The sequence below is a fragment of the Pochonia chlamydosporia genome, chromosome 1 (assembly GCF_001653235.2).
Source record: "Pochonia chlamydosporia 170 chromosome 1, whole genome shotgun sequence".
NCBI lineage: Eukaryota > Fungi > Ascomycota > Sordariomycetes > Hypocreales > Clavicipitaceae > Pochonia > Pochonia chlamydosporia.
Genome location: NC_035790.1, coordinates 6,281,241 through 6,304,846, shown reverse-complemented (window position 1 = coordinate 6,304,846; position 23,606 = coordinate 6,281,241). Strand labels below are relative to the sequence as shown.

General features: G+C 52.3%; 8 protein-coding genes across 8 annotated transcripts; 4 read left to right on the top strand and 4 right to left on the bottom strand.

Annotated features, from left to right (window-relative positions):
- Positions 1–1,445: 1,445 nt before the first annotated feature.
- On the bottom strand, positions 1,446–1,646 carry VFPPC_15409 (hypothetical protein; the record flags this gene model as incomplete). The annotated part of the gene is made up of 1 exon (XM_018293162.2): positions 1,446–1,646. The coding sequence occupies one exon, from the start codon at positions 1,644–1,646 to the stop codon at positions 1,446–1,448; it is 201 nt and encodes a 66-aa protein (XP_018150158.2).
- A 6,553-nt stretch (positions 1,647–8,199) lies between these two features.
- Positions 8,200–9,179, top strand: VFPPC_01648 (basic-leucine zipper (bZIP) transcription factor; the record flags this gene model as incomplete). Its single annotated transcript, XM_018281438.1, has 3 exons — positions 8,200–8,389; positions 8,460–8,992; positions 9,060–9,179. 3 exons carry the CDS (start codon positions 8,200–8,202, stop codon positions 9,177–9,179), a joined length of 843 nt encoding a protein of 280 aa, XP_018150156.1.
- A 3,134-nt stretch (positions 9,180–12,313) lies between these two features.
- VFPPC_15407 (hypothetical protein) lies at positions 12,314–12,631 on the bottom strand (the record flags this gene model as incomplete). The annotated part of the gene is made up of 1 exon (XM_018293160.1): positions 12,314–12,631. One exon carries the CDS (start codon positions 12,629–12,631, stop codon positions 12,314–12,316), a length of 318 nt encoding a protein of 105 aa, XP_018150154.1.
- Positions 12,632–14,395: 1,764 nt separating this feature from the next.
- VFPPC_15406 (Complex I intermediate-associated protein 30) lies at positions 14,396–15,071 on the top strand (the record flags this gene model as incomplete). The annotated part of the gene is made up of 3 exons (XM_018293159.1): positions 14,396–14,500; positions 14,548–14,785; positions 14,893–15,071. The coding sequence occupies 3 exons, from the start codon at positions 14,396–14,398 to the stop codon at positions 15,069–15,071; spliced, it is 522 nt and encodes a 173-aa protein (XP_018150153.1).
- A 382-nt stretch (positions 15,072–15,453) lies between these two features.
- On the top strand, positions 15,454–16,531 carry VFPPC_13130 (membrane protein; the record flags this gene model as incomplete). The annotated part of the gene is made up of 2 exons (XM_018290907.1): positions 15,454–16,181; positions 16,240–16,531. 2 exons carry the CDS (start codon positions 15,454–15,456, stop codon positions 16,529–16,531), a joined length of 1,020 nt encoding a protein of 339 aa, XP_018150152.1.
- A 226-nt stretch (positions 16,532–16,757) lies between these two features.
- VFPPC_01646 (fructose-1,6-bisphosphatase) lies at positions 16,758–17,945 on the bottom strand (the record flags this gene model as incomplete). Its single annotated transcript, XM_018281436.1, has 3 exons — positions 16,758–16,888; positions 16,959–17,740; positions 17,845–17,945. The coding sequence occupies 3 exons, from the start codon at positions 17,943–17,945 to the stop codon at positions 16,758–16,760; spliced, it is 1,014 nt and encodes a 337-aa protein (XP_018150151.1).
- Positions 17,946–19,409: 1,464 nt separating this feature from the next.
- VFPPC_13129 (peroxisomal biogenesis factor (PEX11)) lies at positions 19,410–20,236 on the top strand (the record flags this gene model as incomplete). The annotated part of the gene is made up of 2 exons (XM_018290906.1): positions 19,410–19,951; positions 20,074–20,236. 2 exons carry the CDS (start codon positions 19,410–19,412, stop codon positions 20,234–20,236), a joined length of 705 nt encoding a protein of 234 aa, XP_018150150.1.
- Positions 20,237–21,289: 1,053 nt separating this feature from the next.
- On the bottom strand, positions 21,290–23,039 carry VFPPC_01645 (pre-mRNA splicing factor; the record flags this gene model as incomplete). The annotated part of the gene is made up of 6 exons (XM_018281435.1): positions 21,290–21,733; positions 21,796–21,892; positions 21,955–22,031; positions 22,386–22,549; positions 22,784–22,912; positions 22,985–23,039. The coding sequence occupies 6 exons, from the start codon at positions 23,037–23,039 to the stop codon at positions 21,290–21,292; spliced, it is 966 nt and encodes a 321-aa protein (XP_018150149.1).
- Positions 23,040–23,606: the final 567 nt, after the last annotated feature.

Sequence of the window (23,606 nt, the reverse complement as noted above, 5' to 3'; positions counted from 1 at the left end):
CTTCGGCTGCGAGTCGGCGAGACTTGCGAAGCCAACCGCAGCCACACACGCAGGTGCGCACGACGGCGTCCACAACCGATGCCCCCCATCCCGTCTTGAGGCTCCGCTTGTTTGCAATCCGTTCCGCCAGTTCACCAGCAAACTGCACCGACTCTCACCCAGAAATGGCGGGCATTGAGCTCCAGGCGATTTGATGCGCCAGACACGGGCAGACAGCAAGGCACCATGCTCGGCAACAAGGCGGGGGGTGTGTATGCCAAATTGGCACCATTTTCTCCTCCACTTGTTTGTAAGAGCATGCACATTTGAACTCTTTCGTTTGGACGGCTCGCTGTAATGACCACATTATTGCTTTGTCGTCAAGGAGAGAGGTCATGAAACGTATCGCTTGCACGAAGTTCATGGCGTGTATCTCTCGTCTTTTTGCGTTTGACCACGGAGGTGTGTGTTCTGCGCCAGCAACCGGGTTAGTCCACCAATGTGGTTACGTGTTGCAGAGCTTAACTTCCAGCCATGCAACCCCAGCGCAGACAGGAAGTTTCAAGGCCGTCCCATCCCGTATTGAATGGGCGTTTTGCATAACCCAAATGAATGCTGGGCTTAATTCATCTTCGTTTATCTCGAGACTGCATGTATGGAAATGCCGAGCCAAGTACCGGCGCCTCCTGCTGAGCTGTTTTTGCGAAGATTCTCAACATGGGCGTCGCTGGACGCTACCGCTGATGTCCGCCTCTGCTCACGCACATGGTGACAACTGTGGCTCTGTTGATGCAAGGTCGACCGACAACTAATCGGTATTGTTTTTGTTGATGCGATACCCGAGGACTTCACCCTGGAGATTGTGATGGGCCAGTTTCGCTTGGTAAAATTTGTCACAGCTCGATGCCCGGTGTATTGACCCTCTGTTGACCCTGGTACCACAGGGCACGATGCAACCCAACACAACTCAGGCTTGCATGCAGCAGCGATAATTGTAGGGGACCAGTTTGGCCTGGAGTTCGCGCTCAAAGATCGAATGGCACGAGAAACCCATGGCAGTCCGACGCGACCAATCAGCTTTCTACGCGACAGCCAGCTCCCGGCCCGAGACCCCCATGAGCGGGAGCAACCATGGGCCACAAGCAAGCTAGCTGCACATCTCCGTTTCTTCATACTGTGGCTCCACGCACCCTGGTCGAAAGGGTGTGCCAAAGAGGCCAGGGGGCCACGCAGGTCTCGCACTCAGCCCTATCGATACAACTGCCTGTCTCCATCATTTCCAGTGCAACAGGCATACCCATATTTGGGCGCCTGGAACGGGGGCCGAGGGGACTGAGAGCTCTCTGCAGTACTGGGTCGAACTGGATCCTTGTCTCGTCGCCTGTGGGCGCTGCTGTTGAGGCTATTGCCCCATGGACAAGCCAGCCTTGTCTGTTATGACCTTCTCTGTCCCCTTGTTTGATGTCTCAACTTGGCCGGCGGTTCGGTGAGGCCGAGGAACCTGCATGCAGGACACGTCTGTGAAAGACAACAGCAGTGCTCACCCGCCCACGCACTGATAGACGAAGTGACGCGAGAGCTCGATTATGGTAGCGATGGTAACAAGAAGCTCCGCTCCTGAGCACATTGGTGGGATTTCCTGTACCCATTGTCCACGTCCATAACATCCACGTGTTGACTCAGGTGCAATTTGGCGGTTATTCGGGTCGTGTTGGTAGCATCGTAGCTGTTGGCGTGGTCGTCCCTAGCAGCCTAGTAAAGCGCCGTAGCATAAAGCAGTGATCTTGGGGGCCTCACCAGCCTTATGGTGCTTCAAGTACCGAGCCCTAACTTTATTCGGCGTGGTGGTCACTTGGAAGCAGGCCAAGGATTCACAATGATAGGGCATTGGAAGATTACGGCCAAAAGTTGCAGCAGGTTGTCTCGTTTGGAACAGTTGGGGGGTGGAACTGGTTATTGGCCGCCCTCCAGTAGGAAGCATTAGGAAGCGAGACAAAGCCAGTGAGAGCTCCTCGTCTGAAGGGGCCCTCGAAGACTCCCGCCATAAAGAGCTGGAAGCTGTGCCTGTGGGTGTGGGTGGTTGAATTCCGGGCAGATTTGGGGCAGATTCTGGTGACCGACGGCCCCTTTCATTCCAAAGTGGCAGCAGAACTGGCGACAACTTGACTGGTTCCAGGGACGATGTGTTCGGAGCACGTGACAGGGATAGGATTGGGAACTGAATTTAACCCACATTCGTGCAGCATGTATTCCGTACCTTCTACCCCAACACACCACTCAGAAACTGCACTATTAAATGTTCCGCACATAATCTCCACCTTCGCTTTCACGGTTTTCTGCTTTGAGATCTGAAGCAGCATCAAGCCCCCACCTCCCGACCACCCCCCCAGTCTGTCGTGTCTGGCCCCCAATCCCTGCTTCATCCAATCCATTTCGTCAGGCTCTGGCTGGGCTATCCACCGTACCGGAGTCACCGGTGACGGGTACTGCTGCCCTTGAACTAGGTTGCTAGGAAGCTCCTTTGCATTGAAGGTTGTCATTAGACGTTGCTTAGAGATCTAGCGGTCATTGGTGGCTTCAAGCTTCTGGGAAGCAACCACTCGACTCGACACCCGTTCAAGCTAACGTTTGAAACCAATGGCACATCAAGAGCAGATTGCAATGCATCCCTCTGAAGGTTGATCTGCAAGCCACAGCCAAAAACAGTTCACAGTTATCAAAACAGCAGTCACGGGGAGCAACAAATACTTTCACGACGAGCACAAGGGGCTAGGATTTTGCATGGTGGTGGCCCTCAATGCCCCCCGAGCCTTGTATGGGCAAGGCCTGCGAAACTGCATTGAACCACTATCTGGATCGACCTTCAGCATTCACTACAAGTCGTTTTGCGTGGCAACCAAAATTGTTTTCGTCCAAAGTGCCCCCCCATGTGGCACTCTTATCACACGAATCATCACCGGAAGTTGTCTCCGAAGAGGGTTTGAGGAAAGTGTCCGACCTTCCATTCTTTCAACAAAGTGGGCCATATTTGTCATGCTACGGCGACCAAATGCCGGTTTAAAGCAAAACCGTTAACGGAGACCGTGATTGCTGCGCATAAATGTCATGGCAGTTGCCACTGAGGCGACTTCAAGAGCATTACAAACCGTTTTGTGTTTTGAATGAAAGAAAGAGGAGGGGGGTGGCCAGCCTAAGCAATTCCAAAGTCAGTCCTTCAATCGCAGTGCGCGTTGCTCTGCGCAGATTGTTTGACATCCTTGGTCATGGACACGGCAAAATGTCAGGCAGAATCATGATACCACCCAAGTTGGTGACACAGGGCAGCTTTCGGCAGTCGATGTGCACTAGGTTATGCATAGCACCGGGCGCAAACCCTCCCGTCGGGACCGATCAATTACTGTAGGAGCCGGACTGATGAAACGCACCGCAAATGAACAAAAAAGGCCGTTACATGCAGCTCTATCATTTAATAGACGCGTCTCTATCTTTGCAGACCAAGTACGGAGCGTCAAGTTAGGTTTCAGCCATCGTCATCCAGAGTTGATGCTGCGACACCGAGATACTGGTCTTTCGGCTAGTGTGGTGGGATGAGTAAGGACCAACCACCACCAAGGAGTCAAGGACTGACGACAACGCGCGTTGGACATCCGCCAGGAAGTTTGAAAGTCGAGTTGGACTATTGGCCCTGTCGGCCCTGCCATGATGCTCAAAGGGACTTTTTGATCACAGCCAGCAAGTTTGATTCCAAAATGACGGCACGGCATGTATCCTCTGAACGACTTTGGCAACTTCCGGACTCTTTGCGAGCGACATGCAGCGATAGCCGGGCTTGGGGTTCCTGCGCCCGGCTCACCAAGTGGTCATCACGTAACCGTTGCCATATTTCTACTAGCTCATATGCACGATCGCACGACTCTACCTGATTTGGTATGGCGCCTTGAAGAAATGAAGATGGGACCTGGTGTCCATCCGTTGAGTCGTGTCAGAGCCTCGCCCCGTTTAGTACTGACTAACCTGTCTCATTCTGTGACAATGTGAAATAGCCTGTATAGCAGTAGCACGCTGTGTCATTGTTGGCTCCTTTGACGGTGCCGAGTAATACTACCAAGACTGAGAGGGAGAGCTTGCTCTGTGCACTTCCCTCCCTGTCCAACATAGGGAACGGAGGCCGACGATCTTTCAGTTTTGCCTACTGACACAAGACCTCAGGTGCGACCTTTCTCCAAATTTGGCTCGACGACAGTGCTGGCCGCATTGGGAAGACACCTCAAACATACTTGATAGGCAAGGCATGGGACACGGGATGAATCCACACCAGTTCCGCGGCATTCTCGTCTGAAGAAAAACCCGGGACGAGCTACGGACCTTCTCATTTAGCCCATAAACATCTCAACGAATGGGATTGTGAAGGAAGCGATTGCTCAAAAGTGCTGCGGCATGTAGGTCCGAGACCGACTCGGTAGCGAACTGCAGTTCTTTGAAGGTTCAATCACCAAGCATTCATAGGGCTGACCTTGTCAGATGTCAGATGTTTGGTATTCAACCCTGGCCGAGCAGGAACCAAAAAGCTATTGGTCATATCGAGAAATGATGGTAAGAAATTCGGTCTGCAGGGGCATAAAGTCTTTTGGGTGGCTCTTTGTTCATCCCGTCGCTCAAGCTTTCAATATTTGGACTTTGAAAACAGCCAATTGAGAGTCTTTGTAGGCAAGTGGGTTGGTAAATTGGGTCCCATGAGCGTGCCCAACCACCAGACAGCATCATTTCCCTCCAAGGCCATATTCAAGTATATTGCGCAACAGTGGGGAGGAGTGACCGCCGTACATACGGTATTTATGGAGTCCGCGGTAGATAGAGATACCGGGCTATCTGGACCTCTTGACTGAGTTAAACCGCCAGAAAGTTGGGCTGCGAAGGATGTGGACAAAACGTGATGAACAAGAAATTGGCGCGACTCCGCCACGAAATAGACGAGCTCTCTGGAGGGACTCAAGGCACAAGCGCGCATCATGCTATGACAAATGTTTCTATTCTCTGTTCAAAGAAGGCAGTGCGGCGCTTAAGTGCGAAAGTTTCCCAAAATGGATGTACACAGCATGCGTGGCAGTGAAGGACAAGCGCAGCCTTCAAAATGTGGAGGAGGCGGAGTGAACATTGAAAGGACGAAGTGCCGGGGGCGCGGAGAGGACAATAGCCTCGAAGCTCCCGATGGCAGGGCTGGATGGAGCACAGGAGGGATGGATATGTGTGTGTGTGTGTGAAGAAAACGACAGGGACGAGGGGTGGAGCGCACGAAATGGCCAAATGAGGAATTTGGACATGGGCAAAGAATGGCGCAAGAGGGAGTGAGTAGAAAGATGATGAACAGGGACGTGTTTGGAATCTCTGATTGGGGTCGTTTATCCTGTCCTGCCTGCCTGTCTGTCTGTCCACCCACACACAAGAAAGCCAAGTTTACGAGCTGCCGCGTCTGGGCGCTTGATAGGTCCAATGGGGAGCGACGGAGATTGACATGCGAATGATGGCGCACCCATGTTTTGACAATCCCGGCCACGGACCCAGAGAAGCCGATGCCCAGCAAGCGGACAAGCCAATAGGAGCCCGGCCAGCGTCTTGGTAAGTTGCCAGGGCCAAAAATAGGTCAATGACAAAGCACGTGCGGAGGACACAGACACGCAGACACAGAATGCAGAGCACATCAAATGGCATTGCCAGGCATGGCATGGCATAGCATTGCATCCCATCATGCTGGAGTGTGCCACAACAATGAACAGGACAGGTCACAACAGGCCACAAGATTCCATGGAGCCCATGGAGCATTGATTGATTGAAGCCATGGGTCAGGCAAAACTTGAATTTCCCGGTATTTCACGCAGGCAGGTGCGACCAACTGGGGCTCGTTGGAGCGCCTGCCTTTGCTGTGTTGTCGGCGTGCCTTCGGCGAGCTCAAAGGCGGGCTACACCAAGTACCCCAGACCCAAGTAAGGAGGTACCCAGCCAGGTACTCCGTGGTGAGCAACAGTTTTCTGGCGATTTTTTGTTCTTCGGACCAACGGCTGCTGCTTTACAAAGTTCAACACAAGCACATCGAATATAGCCGCGAAACAGACAACACGCATCAGACCGCGGATTGCAATCCCGCCCCGTGACACTCCCTGTGCAATATCGACTTTCAGTCTCAATGCAGACCTGAGTAACCCGCCCATACGCTTGCCTGCAACGCAATACGCACAAGAATGCATCACCCTGGCTTCAACTCAGTTCACAGGACTGCAACCCGTCAACCCGTCCACCATGCACGAGGTGGGTTGGAGGGGTGTGCGAGAGAGAGCGAGAGAGAGCGAGTCCGACGAAACGATGACATTTGATCTCGTTCGCCTAGACGTCCCAGTCCCGTTTCCAGCGATGGCCCCCCACGGCTATCGCTTCAAGGTTCCTCGTTGACGTGGAGCACGAAGGATTCCGCCACAATTGACACCCTGATCCACCTCTCTTTGTCCTGGACGGCACAGAGTACAGTGTAGTGCAGCGGCCGTCCTCTGTGCTTTCGGACGATTGGTACTGGCCTAATTCCGCCAACTCGCAGAAGTCCTTTAGCGAGCTGGTAGCTGCGTTGGTTGCCTTCATTCTATACTCCCTCCTCCGTATATGGGCAGGCATTCAGGTTGTCGCTCAGCGAGAGCCTTGCCCCAGACCCTTGTTGGCACATGGATGGGGGCAGAGGGGTTGAACAGGAATTCCTGGTTGAATCCTCCACGAATGGGTGGTACGGAGTATAGACAAAACAGAAGGGAGGAAGGGAAATTATCTCTGCATTCCCAACGGCGTACCAGAAATTGGTAAGCCAACAACACACTGGACCACAACAGCTCACCAGAGTGCACAATACCATGAATGGAGGTCTGCTTTTACCTTGACACCGCGGGATAGAATCACAGGGGTTCCTCTAGGTTGTCCTTCGCCCTCGAATGATCTGATCCGCGGGCTGGGGAGCTCGACTCCGTCAGTACCTTGATCTCATCTGATGAACTGGGCGGAAATGCCTCTCCCACCAGCAGCTAGCTAGTCGACCCAAACCCTTCAAACAGGACACCAATTGACATTATCCTCACGATAATCTGCAGCCGGCACGGTGGTGCTGAGATGAGACGGTGGTTCGAAGTCTTGTACCACCGACCATAAAGGCTGCCATCCCGCAGTGAAGCAGCCATCTAGAAGTCTTCGAAAGGACTGCTCAAACTGGCACAGGCTTTGTCGGTGGACGGTCTGCTGCAACGGCCGCCCAGGCCGATGGGTTTGGGGGCCACCTTGTGCTGGGATTTTATGCGTCATTGGATTCTCCTCTGCTCGTTCACAGCCCTACGCCCAAGCCCCGAACGACTGAAGATCGACCTGGCAAACTCCCGACCCAGTCTCAGTCCCAGTTTAGGACTTCTGTGAGACTCAAAGCAGCTATTTCCGGTGCCTGGACCCTGCTAGCCTAGGACACCGTCTGTGGTGGCAGCGACAGTAGATTTGGGGACAAATTTGCCCTGTGGTGCAAGCCATCAGGTGGATCAACTGGGTACTTCGTACTTTGGCTATCTGCACTTGGGCATGTCGGGGGCGACGCGGGCACCGCCCCCGACCAGACATTTACACCCCCTCGACGTGGTGGAGATCAACAGGACACACGCCAGTCCTCGTTGACACCCACACCCCTGGTACTGCTTGGGTCAGTCCACGCCTATCTCCGCCTTGGAGATACGCTCTGCCCCAAGGGCAGGGCAACGAGATCTGCTCAGCGAGGGAGGGCGACTGGGAGAGCTTGAACGAAGGCTGCAGACATGGGTTGAGGGGTGGCTTTAACCGGAGCCAGAAAGAACGGACATGGCACTTTGCCTTGTAACCAAGAGACAAGCGGCCTGTTGGAAATACCATGTCAAGGTATATATTCAAGCCCTTCCACTTCATCACAGATCTTGTCTAGCCCATTATCTTTACCTGCTTAATTACAAGAAACAATCATCTTGGCATACTCATTGCCAGACCGATTTTACTTGAGTACCTCCTCCCTGAAACAACGTTGGTATATATTTCTCGAGTCTGCCCAAGCACATCCCGCAAGCCGCTCTACACTTTGGTAGCTTGCTTCCATACGTTGACAGCAACCCTTCGTTGTAAACGTACAACACCTACTTCCCCTCCTTCTCTCTTCTCCTTTATGAAATAGCTTTCACAATGTCCATGTTCGCCATGCCACAACACGCCTATGTCTACGGTGGACCGCCGGCTCCCACCAGACATTACTCTGCACACGGAACCAGCAGTGCCTTCAGCAGCTCCGCGCACCCAGATGAAGATTGGACCAAGATCTCAGACCTTGCTGAACGTCGACGGATACAAAACCGAATTGCCCAGCGCAACTATCGTAAGTGATCGAGTCTGTCTGAAGAGGATGCTCGACATGTCTTGTTGCTGACCTTCCTTCCTTCGTCTAGGCAAGAAGCTCAAGCGCCGCCTGGAAGACCTCGAGCGTCGAGCTGGTTCATCAGACGATGGCGAGACCGAAAAGAAGCCCCAAGCAGCAAGCCCAAGCAAGCCTAAGCGACAATCAATATCCAAGACGCAAAAGTCATCTCCTCCCGCTCCGGTAGCTAAACCCGTTCATGTCTCTCAGGGCCAGTTCACTCCCCCCATGGAGAGCACCGAGGAAATGGCCTTTGGAGCGGGTTTTGAGAAGCGAGAACGCTCACACACGCCGCCAATGTTCGCCTACCCTTCATACCCGGCCCCTGACGAGTTGTTGCTGGATCCTTATGCTTCAGCCCAACCTTACCCTTCCATCTCGGCCGCCGACCCGTACCCAAACTACTTGACAGCTACCACCATGCCCGCAACTCTGCCAGCCATGACCAATTTCAGCGACCCAATGAAGCAATGTGACGATTCCCTAAACCCATATCTCAACTACAGCTTCGTCCAAGGCGTCGACATCAACATGCCTAGTCATTATGATGCGTCAAACGCTCATGTGAGTTTCACAAGCAGCATGTATCCGTGTACCAAGTCGCATCTTACTGATTTCGTTGAATAACCAGACACCACCATTGTCTCACTCGTATGAGACTTCCACCTCATGCTCAGAGGCTGGTTACGAGTACCCGACTACGCCGCTGTCAATGCCAGGCTCACCGGGTATGATCCAGAGCCAGCAGTAATTTGATCAGGCAGCGGTGGGAGAGGGGCGACAACGAGAGCACGCAGTGTTCGCCCGCGAACACTCACCAGGAACACCAGTAGCATCTCCGCCGCCCTTGACACTTTGTTACCATTTGTGAGACGACTACCGCCTCATTCTCTCTGGACTCTTCTGCGTGTGTCCGAGTGCGTGTACATGGGTTGGTGTACGAGACGTCTGTGCCTTATCCGAGCCGGGTGGCGGGCAGTCGGTTACACAACAAGCCTGTCAAGAATACTCGGCTTGAGTTGGAGGGGAAGGGCTGAGGCTTTCGGACAACATGTTTCTGTTTTTGGCATTCAGCCGCGGCGCAGGGACAATACACGGACGGGATAGAGGGTCACCACGCATATACAAGGCAAGGCGAGTTTGACACGGCTGAAATGTGTGCTTTGCCCCCCCCCTTCATCGCCTCTGGGCCTTTTGAAGTCTCGATTGCATTTCAAGGCAGGGCCTGGGGACACTTTCGTTGATGAGGTTGGAAACAAAAAATGGGGGGAGGATCTGGGAGAGTTTGGCTTTCACTGTTGATATTTTACTATACTTGGCCAGGCGTTTTGGGAAAGCTGCCAGGCTGCGGCGGCGATGGGGACTATTTTTTTTCTGCGCTGGAGGATACCAAGACATGATTCTGTTTTTCTGTTTCTATTTAGCGGGCTTCATTTGGATATGTGTACACGGTAGATATCTCTCTCTCTCTCACTCTCAAGAAATGAGAATAGAAGCACACAGCGCGTGCTCTTTGACACAGTTTGAAGGCAACACTCTTGACTCTTGACAAATTCCTGAGCCCTGAAAAGCGATCCCATTATTCCGCACATTGTCTTAGGTACGATCGGTATCGTCCCGTCGGTGACGTCGATGGGCATGGGCGTGGCTCTCCCGCGCGGCACTGTAGCATCTTGTCTTCTCCCCTCCGCCTCGAAGCTCCAGTCCAGTCACTTCAACCCTGTCAGTCCTGTTCGACCAGACCAGGTACAAACATGTCTCGGAGTCCGCGAACACATTGGTATGTGTCACTTGTGACAATATGCAAGCCCAGCGACGCCTTTGGGTAGCCCATCCCCCTCCCCCTCACCCATTCCGTTCCGCTGCGTAACCCGACTTTTTGCTCCTCGGACGGGTTTCTGAGCCCTGGGTGTGCCTGCTGCTGCGGGGGGGAAAGCAAGAACCCAGAAAAAATGCGAACAAGTGCATACAGAAAGACACTGAGAGTGAGGCATTGGCTGCAACCTCTCTCTCTTTTTTTTTTTTGCTGCTACGCTACATGTGGGCTGGCTGTTCAGGACGGAGGACCCTTGACGACGACGTGCATCCGCCTTTTCAGCCCGCCACCGATGGGAGGCACAATCTGGACACAGGGCTGGCACGGGGTCTGCAGGAGGACCGGCGGGCTTCTGCTTTTGTCTTTTGGTGCAGCGGTGCAAGCGGTTTCTGTTATTCAATATCATGTAGGGAGTGCTATGGTACGGGCGAGGAATTGGATATTGCACCAATGATAAGGGTGTCTGGTGTTTTTCTGATTTTGCAATAATTATGACTTTTGATACTACTGGATGACTGTTACCGGGCGGATATTACGGCTCTGGACTTATGATACCGAGTGTGCTGTATGGGGTTTGGGTAGGCAACAAGAGGCTCTGCGAGGAGGATGGGTGACACGGTCATCGGGCATAGCCTACAACACAATGAATGGACGGTTGCTCTGACAGAGACAGAACTGACAGTTGATACCTTTGGAAATGATTCCTGCAGCACAGGACTTTGTAAATGCACAGAGGATGGTATTAATGCAACAAGTGCAGCGATCAGCACTGTTGGGAGGGCAGGCAGAGCAGGCAGCGACAACACTAGAACAGATGATAGACAGAGTTTCCGGCAACAGTCCAGTAGGCTTGTAACCGTGTACGGAGTAGATGAGGCTGCAGAACGGCCCGAGTGCTGAGAGTGAGAGCACATGGTGGTGCAGACCTTTGGCCGGACTGTGTGCGGACGTGGACTTGGACATGGACGCGGACTTGGACTTGGACTTGGACGCCTTGTCTTTGGCCGGCAAATGTTTCGGAGCAGACCAAACCAGGCTCTGACGGAACGAGGCGGAGCGATGGACAGGTGGATGGATGGATGGATGGAAGAGTGAATGGTACAGTTGCATGCCGTGGCCACTGGGACACATAGAGAGCATGGCAATGGCATGGCATGGGCATGAGCGAAGAGGGTGGTACTTTTTTTTCCTTCTTGTCTTTTTTGTCCTCAATGTCCCAGGGGTGTGCATGTGCCAATCCGGCTGCATTTTACAAATACTCGACTTCACCAAAACATTGGTGTTCATCGGTATCAACTGGTGGCAAGTAAACCGAACAAAAGGCGCATTCTCGAATGTCGTTGGCCAGAGTAGCGAAACGGCTGAGAAATGAATGTCCCCTAGGGTCCTTGACTCCTAGCTGCCAGCAAGGGCCAGGTTTACGAGCGGGCAAAATTACCAATCTGGAGAAGCTGCATTGGCCAGGAGGGGGAATGATTTGCGTTTGCACATGAAGTGGATTTGACAAATTGTGTCTTTGTATGTGCGTATAATTACAGAGTCAAAAAGAGTGGAATACAGTACAGTACAGTGCATGTGCAATATGATATCGTAGCTATGGGTCGGGATAGTGGCAACGTGGGAATGGAGTCAGTTGGAATCATGACAGTAAAATGGCATGATTGTGTACTCCATACTTGATGAGCGTGGGGGTTCACTTGCGCCTCTCAGCGGAGGAATTCATACAACTTGACATATAGCCACAAAGGTCCCAGAACCCGCGGCCAGCGATACGATGAATGATACAATGATACAAAGATACAATGCACTCGGAGATCAAATGGGATGGCAGTTGCAAGTGACGGGCCGTAAAGCCGGAGTCCGTGGATCAAAACCAACAAACTGCTGACAAGCAGGGGAGCCACGACAAAGCCAAGATTTGTAAGGTATATCCGTAGGTCCCACGGAATAAAAGAGACGTGCCATGATATGGAGTCGATTCGAAGGGAAGAAGGGGGGGAGTGCGCAAAAACGACCAAACAGACAACCAAACGACGATGGAGCCGCAAGTAACGACAACGCCATCAAAATCATTGGGGCCTTGGCCTTGTCTCGTCTTGTCTCATCTGATCCCAGGCAGCATTAATAAACGAACGAACCAACGGATTGGCCAGAAAGGCGGCCACAATTGCCCGGTAGGGACCATGGCGTTCGGCCCCCAAAGACACAAGTTGGGGAGAAGAGAGGCAGAAGGTTCGGGTTTGTGCGTGTAGAAAAAGACCGAAACGGCGACTCGGTGACTGACTGGATGGCTCGGACCCAGAAGAGCGGCACTGACGGTTGGTTGTGATGAAATTCAAATTTGGCATCAAATCGGTCCATGTCTTGTGGTGTGCGAAGCCAGCCATGTGGATTAAATTAGCAAAAGGGGGCGTGTGCCTTCGGTAGGGACAGGGGCGGTGTTGATATGGCTTGCTTGATGGCGCGCGGGATTTAAAAAAGAGGCAAAAAAACAATGGTGGCAGAAACCTTGAAGAAAGCAAGAAATAAAAAATAGAAGCAATCGTGATACGCTCCATCCAAGTTGCTGTGCTGTGGCGTGGTCTGCGTGAATGAATCGCGGTGATTTGGAATTTGGGGTTCGTACCGATTGCGGAGAAAATTAAAGGCGAAAGATGGAGTAAAACGCTCTGCTGTGTAGCCATGGAGTGACTAGACTGTTCGTAAACGGAGTTAAGCTGTTGACTGACTTGACGATCTCGGGACGTGGGGGAAATTGACAGTCGACTGCTTCCGTAGACATTTCTTCATCATTTGCGTGTGCTCAGAATACGGGATGCTATAATTAATTTCAACGTACACACAGACCAGACATTATGCAGGGAGTGAATGAGCACCTACCGACGCGGTACCTGGGAAGCAAGACAGCAGAGGCGTGTGTGAAGTTATTCCCTTTGACAAGGCGCCTATGTCTTACCATTCATTCAGCGTTGCGACTGACGTAGCATTTCGGAAGCAATTAGGAAATATATAGCGCTGTAGGGTTTCACCACGATGGACGTCTTCGCTGCGCCGCCCATGTGGATGACATGGGGATGGATAGTGACTGTAGATGATGGGACATGGAACATGGAACATGGAACATGGAACATTGGGACTGGAAGATGAGGACAAGAGAGAGCGACAGTGAGAGAATGGTACTTCGTTTGGTTTGGTTTGGTGCCGCAGGGACATGGATGGCGCGGACCTCAAGATACGATCCATTTTTTGGGGCACTCCCCGTACTCTTGGCCAATCAGAGACGCCATTGTACGAGCTTTGCATATGGCAAGGCTCAATGCTCGGGACGCTCTCCAATTGACGGTATTGCTCAAACACACCCTCTCAGGTACTTTACACATCTCAATGATGTTGGTTCAAGCATCGGAAGCTGTTGGTCGTTGCTAATAATTGCACTTGTCGTCTCGTCCACAATTGATCGACAAGACAAGCAAATGCGGTATGTATGTGCGACGACAGAGCACTCAGCCCCATGACCATGACCAACCTTTGCTCCCCATCATTCATTCCATGCATCTACCCGGGCCGTATGCAACTATCGTCAACAGGAAACGAGCTGGGGGCTGCACCTTGTTGAACCATTCATTCATCCACATCCACATCCACATCCATATCCATGGCCCGACCGACCTCTCGATCCACCCACCAACCAGCCAACCAAAAACCGACGAACGAACCGAAACCCAACAAGACGGCTTCGGTATTATGTCATTGACAGCCTCGTCACATCACACAGCCCTTTCTCTGTAGCTGGGGTACTCAACCAACAAACAGCCAGCCTTCCGCATAAACGACGACTGCAGATTACAGGGGAATAGCTTAATTAAGTAATTGCCGATCGACCTGCACCGGAGGAACGACGATGCCTGATCAGATTTTGTACCTCTATGGCGGAGACCGGTATGATGATTCCCTTGCATACTCTGAATCTAACCCAACACGAAAACAAACACCATGTGTCCATCGACCCCGGCGTATCTCCTCTTTACGCCTACCCCCTCCAATGTCAAAATACCTTCACATATAACAAAACAAACTAGCATGATTCTTCAACCAACACTTCTAATACGATTCTTCTAGACCATGGTCCTCAGACACTTGGGTAACCTCGGATGACCGCGTCCGAGGAGGCGCCAGCCAGTCCTATCTCTCCGTCGAGAGTCCTGAACATGCCCGTTTCCACGGCCACCTGGACACGACTGCCCTTGGTGGCGCAGGCTTCGCATCACAGCACTCGCTGGGCACTCTGTCTCTGAATCTCAAGGAGTACGAGGGCATCATCGTTTCCATCAGAGGACCAGACAGGGCAGACGGGAAGAAGTATGTCCTGACGCTCAAGAATGAGATTCTGCCTCCTAGGGACGATGGCCGTGAACAGAGCACAGTGAGCTGGGAGGCTGATTTTGTGGCCAAGAAGCCTGGGGATGTGAAGCTGAGATGGGCTGATTTCAAGGCCACCTACAGAGGGAGGGAAAAGAAGGATGCTGGGGAGTTGGATTTGAGCAACATCAAGAGGGTTGGGTTGATAATGAGGAGGTGAGTTTTTTTCCTTTCTTCCTCTTTTGAAGCTGAGATTTGATGCTAACAGTTGTTTCAAGTTTCTTTGGAGAGCAAGAAGGCGACTTTGAGCTACACCTCTTCGCCATCTCGGCATTTAAACACGTCCCATATGCGACGGAGAAGAATCACGATGACGAAGAGGATGATTTAAAAGCTGTAACTCCAGCATCAGAGAAAGATGCAGGCAATAAGACAGGGTGGAGGAGCTTGCTCTGTGGACTGGTGTAGACAAAGATACCTACGGCGTACACTCCTAGAAAACATTACATCAATAGTAATACATATAATCACGAAATACACGAAATATCAACTGTCAAAGCATCTCATACTGCCATCATCTTCCATCTTGCAAATGCCGTAAGCACTATCGCGATCTTCCCGACGAACCAGAGTGGGGCGATCGGAGCTAGCATCTCGAAACCTAAACAACGTCACCACCCAGCACCGCGATCATGACACATCATATTGTCAAGTATTGACGCGGTTCTAAACAACCCGTAAAATGCATGCGCAGCGACGTAGGAAGCCAATTGATATTTTCTCACATCCCCCAATCCCAATTCCTCCTTTCAACGCCGTCGCCATCAACCACCGGTGGATTATCGCGACAATGTCCATCCTCAACCACCTCCTCCACATCACAAACTTCAAATCCCCCCTCCTCCGAACTGTAGTCCCCTCCGTCGGCGCCGCGCTCGCCATCCAATTCGCCGCCGGACTGCCCAGCGTCCTCGCAGGCACAGAACGATTCTTCGACTTCTCCGGCTCGCTCACCTTCCTCGCCGTAGGGGCACTCAGTCTCTATCTTCCCCAGCTACGAAGCCGCGTTGGAAATGCAGCGCTACCAAAGCTCTTTGCAAGCAGTGCGTGGAATTGGAGACAGATAGCCCTTACAGGAATGGCAATCACATGGGCCACACGACGTATGTATCCCCTCCCCTCGTTAAAAGACCGCAAAAAGACATGTAGTAGTCGAAAATGGCATACCAACATCCACGCAGTAGGCATATATCTCTTCCACCGCATCACACAAGAAGGCCACGACGCACGCTTCGACAAACTCCGCACCCAGCCCCTCCGCTTCGCCTTCTCCTTCTTCATGCAAGCCATCTGGGTGTCGCTGATGCTCATGCCCGTCATGGCGGTGAATGCCGTTCCCGCAGCGGCGCTCGCTGCCGTCCCCCGCGTGACTGTCACGGATGTACTTGGGATTGGGGTCTGGGCCGGCGGTATTGCGCTGGAGACGGCCGCGGATATCCAGAAGAGTAGGTGGGTGGAGGGGAGGAGGAAGAAGGAGCACGATGAGCAGTTTTTGAAGACGGGTCTTTTTGGCCTGTGGTACGTTTTTTTTTTTTCCTCCGTTGGTTGAATCGGCGCTGTTTGCTAATGAGGGTAGTCGGTTTCCGCATTACTTTGGCGAAATTTCGCTGTGGACTGGCCTCGCAACTACCTGTGCGGGAGTGTTGGCCTTGAAACCTGTTCAGTTGGCTCTGGGATTTACGTCGCCGGGTGGTATTCTTGCCACGACGGCGCTGTCGTTTATTGCGCCTGCGTTTTCTGGGTTTCTGTTGACAAAGGTGTCTGGTATACCGTTGACGGAGGCACGGCACGATGAAAAGTATGGTGATAGAAAGGATTACCGGGAGTGGAAGAAGAATACGCCGAAGCTGTTGCCCAGGTTGTGGTAAAGGTTATGGGGTGTATATATGCTTGTTTGTTAGATGAAGATATGATTTATCTGTTAGAAGGATGGTGTGGCATTTTGATTGGGGAATATAAAAAGCCAGGATACTTGGGGTCGGATTCGTTTTGTTTATTCCTGCATATGCTCATGCTAGTTGCCTCTGTAAAATTACCATAAAATGTCCCCATTCCATCTCCTCATAGTCCATTCTTTACATTATTGTTTTGTATTTATTTGTGGAAAGCCTTGACCTTTTCAATCTCGTCGTAGCTGCCCATGAAGATACCCGAACGGTCGTGGATGTGCTCGGGGTTGACCTCCATCATGCGCTTCATGTTGCTGTCGATAGCTTGGCCACCAGCTACACCAACACATGTTAGCACCACTCATATGAAAGTCTTTTGACTAATTTCTAGTATAAATAAACTTACCATTTTCAAAGACCATGGCCATGGGTGCGCACTCATACAAGATACGCAGCTTCCCCTTGGGACTCTTCTTATCCGCAGGATACGCAAACATACCACCGTACAGCAGCGTTCTGTACGCATCAGCCACCATGGAGCCGATATATCTCGAAGAGTAAGGCTTGCCATTGGACTGCGCCTGCTTCAACGAGTTAAAGTATCCAATGGTGTTCTCCTCCCAGTACAGCGAGTTACCCTCATTGACGGAGTAAATGGCCCTCGATCGGGGAATACGCATGTTGGGATGCGTCAGGATAAACTCGCCAATGCCATTGTCGAGCGTGAAGCCGTTGACGGAGCTGTCCTTCATGGTGAGCACAAGCTGAGCAGAGGCGCCATACATGGTGAACCCAGCTGCGACCAGCTCGGTGCCCGGCTTGAGAATGTCCTCCTTGGAGCCCTTGGAGCCCTCGGGGAGCTTGTGGACGGCAAAGATGGTGCCGACGGAGACACCGGCGTCCAGGTTGGACGAGCCATCGATGGGGTCACAAGCGACTGCGTAGCGGGCTCCCGTGGCGTTTTCAAAGTAGATGATGTCTTCTTCCTCTTCGGAGACGAGCAGCGCGCACTTGTTGGAAGAGCGCATGGCTTCGATGAAGAGGTCGTTGGAGATGACATCGAGCTTCTTTTGCTCGTCGCCTGTGGTGTTGGAGGAGCCGGCGAGACCGGTGAGGTTGACGAGCGTTGCGCGACGGATGTAGTATGCGATGGACTTGAATGAGAATTGGAGGGCGTGGCAGAGGAGGCTAGAAGAGCAAGGTTAGTTTGCTGGGTTGGAAGAGAAACCGACATTGTTCTTCGGGAAATTGAGACAAAGGTGCCCATGGCAGAAATGGGTAGTCAAACATACGTAAAGTCACCACTGGCCTCCTTGTGCTTGGTCTGCTCCTCGTTCAAGAACCGAGTCAGCGTCACAATGTTAGTGTTGACCTTTTCGCCGTTGTCCGTCATGGTGCCGGTTGATGCTGCGATACTGCAATGTGCTGATTGCTAAGAAGATATGTCGACAAGAAGTAAAGGTTTGACGATGACAACTCAACGAGACGAATTGACTTTGTTGCAATCGGCTGGTGTCGGGCTGAGCTGCGGCGAGTGTGTCAAAGCTAACCTCGGTGGAGGGGCAGCGGGGTATCTATTGTATCGTGATGTATTTTGACGTCGACGTGTGGATGATGCAAGTGATGAAATGAACCCTTTGAATAAAATGTCAAAAGAGTTTAAAAATGGGAAATATCAAAGAGGAGTCGAGAGAAAGAGGGGAGGCACGGGGACGAGCACTTTTCTAAGCCACAAGAACAGACGAAAATGAGGTCACGATAATCATAAGGTAATGCGTATGTAATAGGTCTCTGCTCTACTCGACAATCAATGGGAACCAAGACAGCCAACACTTGACAACCTTCCGCATCCCGCATCGTCCGCTTCCGCCAATCCGATCCATCATGGTATTCAAGTCAGGTCCCGGGACGTGTTGGCCCTGCTCTTCCCGTCATGTGGTTTCACTTTTTCCGGTATCAAATCCACGAATGGATGGGCCGTGAGCCGCTACTTTTCGACGCAGCAAGCCACGGGCAGCAAGTGGTCGATGGAGCGGTTATTCGAGGCTCGGTGCTCGATACCGAGCTGGTCGCGCTTCGAGTACCGACAGTGGACAAATTCTCGGGGAAGGGCCCGTGATTGCTGGAGATTGGGGGACGCGGAATGGGCATCCACTTGACAAGAGGATTTTCCGGAACCTGAGCAAACTGGATGCTGCAGAAGCAGATTGTGGGTTGATGCTGGATCATGAGCACTTGTGGCTGGCAATTGAACCTGTGGCTGGAAGTTGGCTGTGGCGCTGGATGGCTCACGTGGCCATCCGGATATCCATTTATCCGCGCCGACAAATATCACACCTAGGAGCTCGTCGTCTGGCAGCTGTCATTGAGCGGGGCTCCATAATGGGCAGTCGTCGCCGAAATACACCTTCCTTCCCCATGGGCCGTTGACAACGAAAGCCTCGGCATGTGCGTCCACCTTTTGCACCGATGCCGCCGGACAGACGCCTGATATTTGCATTGCTTGATTCCCATGGCATTGCATTGTTCCACGACAATCCTCCTGCCCTTGGGATTAATTTAATTTTACTTCACGTCTCCCTTTATCCCCGCATCTCAGGTTTAAGCCTTATATACCAGACTTGTCTGCTCTCTACTCACTGAGATAGCATCGCCAACTCATCCCGTTAATATATCCATCATAACCGACCCCCGCTGCCCGTTTAACTCGGCTCTCTCCGGCGCCCGGTCCCCTTTGGTGCAAACTCCCCAAGCAAACAACCACCACCACCTTTCTCCTTCTCATCTTCCCCCATTAAACCACAAGGGAAAATCAAAATCAACCCTCATCCCGTAAACAAAAAAAATCCCCGTCACCATGGTCGCCGACGCTCTCGCCTACCACCCCACCGTCGCGCACTACCTGCGCTTCGTCGCTACCACCGTCGGCCGCGACAAGCTCCTCCGCACGATCCAATACTTTGCCCGCTTCTACGCTTGGTATCTCCTGCGCACCAACGCCACAAAGGCCCAGATCGCCCCCTGGGACGTCACCAAGAAGCAGTTTGGCCTGACGCGCAAGATCCTCCGCGTCGGCAAGAACGTCGAGCACTTCAAGGCCGCTGTCGTCGCCGCCGATACCAAGGCCTTCGACTCGTTCCTCCGCTACGCCGCCATCGGCAGACAGATCGGCTACGCGGGTTACTTGACGTTTGACTCGGCTGCGCTGCCGGATGCCGCGGGCATCAAGAAGTGGGAGAAGGCGAAGACGCTGCAGGCATATGGGTACAGGTTCTGGGCCATGGGCCTGGTCTTCAGCATCTCGGCTCAGTTGTACACGTTGTATCAGCTGAAGCAGCGGGAGGCCAAGATTGACCGCAAGGATGGTGAGGGCGTTGTTGAGAGCAAGCGCATTACCCTGTGAGTATTTACCATTGATTCGTTCCCGCTTCCCGGGCTGTTTTTGCTGGTGCTGGCATCATACCACCCCAGCTTGACATGTGATTATCAAACATGTGCAACTAACAATGCAATATTCGTAGTGAGCGATCTGCTAGCCAGCTTCAAATCATTTCAGATCTCTGCGATCTTACTGTTCCCTCCTCTGCTCTCGGCTGGGCTGGTTTCGATGACGGCTTCGTTGGTCTCGCCGGTACATTGAGCAGTTTGATCGGCATGTACTCTCAATGGAAGAAGACTGCGTAAACCTGATGTCGACTTGAGCAGTTCATTGCAGTCTGATAATAGCCACGACAACTCTCTTGCTTCGACACAATTCCAAAAAAGGACACCACCACGTTTACCCAACACCCCGTCCCTTGACTAGCTGGCCATTTAATTCTAGCTTCTAATCCTCACCTGAACCACCCATGTAGTAGGCAGGAAATCGGCGGGGAAACTTGTAGTATAGTACGAGATCCAAGACAGAAAACGCCGGTTCGCACAGTCTGACTCTGCGTGACCAAATCACTATTTGTTACGAATTTTTCACTCTTCCATAGATTCTTAATTTCATTGGTTTTTTTTTCTTGTCTTGTTACGAGTACAGCGATTTGTAGCCCCAGTGACCAAACCGCCAAGGATCCAATCTGTAACCACATCACGCTGCCGATTCGCGAGACGTCGACGCCGCAAAAAGTGACCGCATCAAGTTTCATCAACCCGCAGCTCAGTAATGAAGGAAAACATAAAAAACGCAAAGGAAACGTGGCATGCATTCTGATAATCGTACACATCGTGGTCGTTCGCTGGAAGTCCTCATTTCAACTTGAGGACATGGCACGATTGATTCTCATCGACGTCAGTTTTCCCCAATAGCCACATTCAGTTTTGCCTTGTCATCCCATCCATCCATCCTAGTTCTCCCCTAGACGTTAAAACGATCACCCAACCAATCATACCCCCAATTTGTTCTGCGCCGTGGTAGGTTTGGTCATATCAAGTAAACACAAGATGACAAAAATATAAAATAAAAAGGCACTGTCAAGCAATTCGTGTTCTCGCACACTTTCAATCCTGATAATTAAGGGATCGTCTTCTCTTCATCCGTAATGTTGCGCAGTGGTGAATCGGCTCGTGTTGAGATTTTCAACCTTACCATGGTCATACTACTGGCGTATATTTGTTCCGGCAAAGTCCCAACGGGCAATCATCTATTACCGCACGTCAAGGCCAAATTCTCCTTCATGGGCGCGAATGGCAGTACCAAAGTGGCAAGCTCAAAACGCAAAAGAAGCAACCACACGCAAGGAATGGAATTTACCAGTAGCGTCCACCTCTGTCATATTCGCGAGCGTACCCGTCTCGGGGTGCGTACGCTGGCTCTCGAGGAGGAAAGTCCCTTGGGGGACGCTCATATTGGCGACCGTTGGCATATGGGTCGGGGGGTGGAGGAGCATAGTCTCGGCGGTATGGGTCCTCGTAGCGGCCGCGGGGAGGCGGGTAATCTTCCACGGGGGGAGGGCCTCGAGGAGGAGAGCGGTAGCGCGTCCTATCATCGTAGTACTCTCGCCTTGGGCTTCGATCACGGTAACCATAAGGTCCAGGGTCTCGGCGGTCGTTGTAGCCAGCACGAGGAGGCGCGCCGCGTCGATCATATTCATCGAATCGGGGAGGCGCATTGTTGTATGGCCGTCGGCCGCCACCACCACCAGGTGAACGTGAACGACCGCGACCCTCTCGGGGAGGCATATCAGGCTGAGTCTGTGGTAATAATTGTGAGCATCTAGAGCAGCTGTTTGCGGAAGAGAGCTTGCACAACTAACATCAGCAACGCACTGGACGCGGTTTCCCTTAAACTCGCGACCATCAAGCTTCTCTACAGCGGTTCGCAAGTCTGCAGCGGTCTCATACTCGACAAAACTGATGGAGGTGTCAGCATGTAGCCCTCGGCCATACAAAACTACAAGTTAAGAGCGACATACCCCCTGCCATTAGAATCTCGCCCCGTCTCGGAGTACACCACGTCAAGACCGGGTTGACGTGCAAAGTCTTTGAGGTCCTATATCCAGAAGCCGAGTAAGTCCTTGTTCGCAGGAATGACGATGTATTTAGTGCGACGCCGAATCAACCAAAGGTCCACATAGCCGAGAAATGGTCTCATACATCCTATTGTGCCACAGACCAGACATTGCGAGCCACGCACGGGGAGGGGAATAGCCGGTACCCAGGATTCGTCCCAAGGGCGATACTGGTGGTAGGTGCTGGCAGTCCAAAAATTACAATGGAAGCAAACAAAGCCTCAAGGCGTTGAATCCCAGCCGACAACAGAGTACAGGAATGATTCCAGTGACACAGGTGGGAAGGAAGGTATCCATGGAATCCAGCGAGAAAGAGCGGGGAGATGTAGACAGACCTGCCAACTGGTTTCGTTCGGAAGCCCGGTTATTTGCATCCTGTGCGGAGTTCGTCGAGGTCGTGGTGGAGCGCGCTCATGGCCGCCTCCAAAGCCGCTTTCTCTCTGTCGCGGTCCGCGGGCAAATTGAACGGTGAGACGCTCTCCCATGAAGTCGGATCCATCTACATGTTTGCAGGTTAGCAGACAAATTCAAAACGCAAGGAAAGGCCATGGTATCCGTCTATGAGGCTTGCTGGTGGCCAAGGGAGATGGGATGAACACGTACGAAAGGCTATAGTTCAGACGGCGCCAAGGAAATGGCCATTGAGTTAGCAAAGTCGACTTCAAAAGAGGTATGGTTGTTGTCCAGACGCAAAAGTAGTTTGGAGTTCAAAGGAAGAAAAGGGTCGACTAACCCGGAACAACGTCGCGGGCATCCATAGGATCCTTGTATTCGATGAAGCCAAAGCCGTTCATAAGCTTCACTTCAGTGATGTCTCCGGTGCCATGAGTCGCAAAGTGAGCCTCGATATCGGCTTTGGTAGCTGCCGGGAAAGCGAGTCAGTTGGAATCCAAAGGGGCGTAGGAAAGTTAAGAGGTGGTTATGGGTTATGGACCATTGCGAGGAAGGTTGCCCAGGTAGAGCCGCGTAGCCGAGACCTCAGTAGTCATGATGGCGGTGGGCGAAGATGGGGGACGAAGGACGACCGAATCCTGGAGGGTTACTTGACGGGCGAACAGATGAAAAGAGTCGACGCAGCCAGTGGATAGAGGACAGACAGCTCGAGAGGAGATGAGACAGATAGGATCCGAGGAAAATCAGGAAGCTCTGGATGGCCACGTCCAGGATATGCAAAGGGGAGAGAAAGAAACAGGTGCAACCAGTGGACAAGTTGCGTCGCGTTGGATGGCTTTTTGAGCTGGGGCCTGGGAGAGGTCAGGTCAAGTCAACAGGTGAGGAGAAAGCAGAAACCTGGGGAAAGCTTGCATGTGTGTGCTCAAGTGACCGATGCGACACTGAGGCTGAGGATGAGAAAGGGCGGTGGCAGCTGGCAAAACGTCTAAATATGGCGAGCTGGTTCCACTTTTATCGTTGCAGGTTGGTCGTTGGCGGTCGTTAGCGAGCGCAAGGCGCTGTGGCTAACTTATTTAGCGGCTAGCCAGGCGTCTGGCGCTCAAGCTGTCAACTGGCTCAATGTTGTTTGTCACCGGGGCGGACCGCCTGTGGTCTGGTGCGTT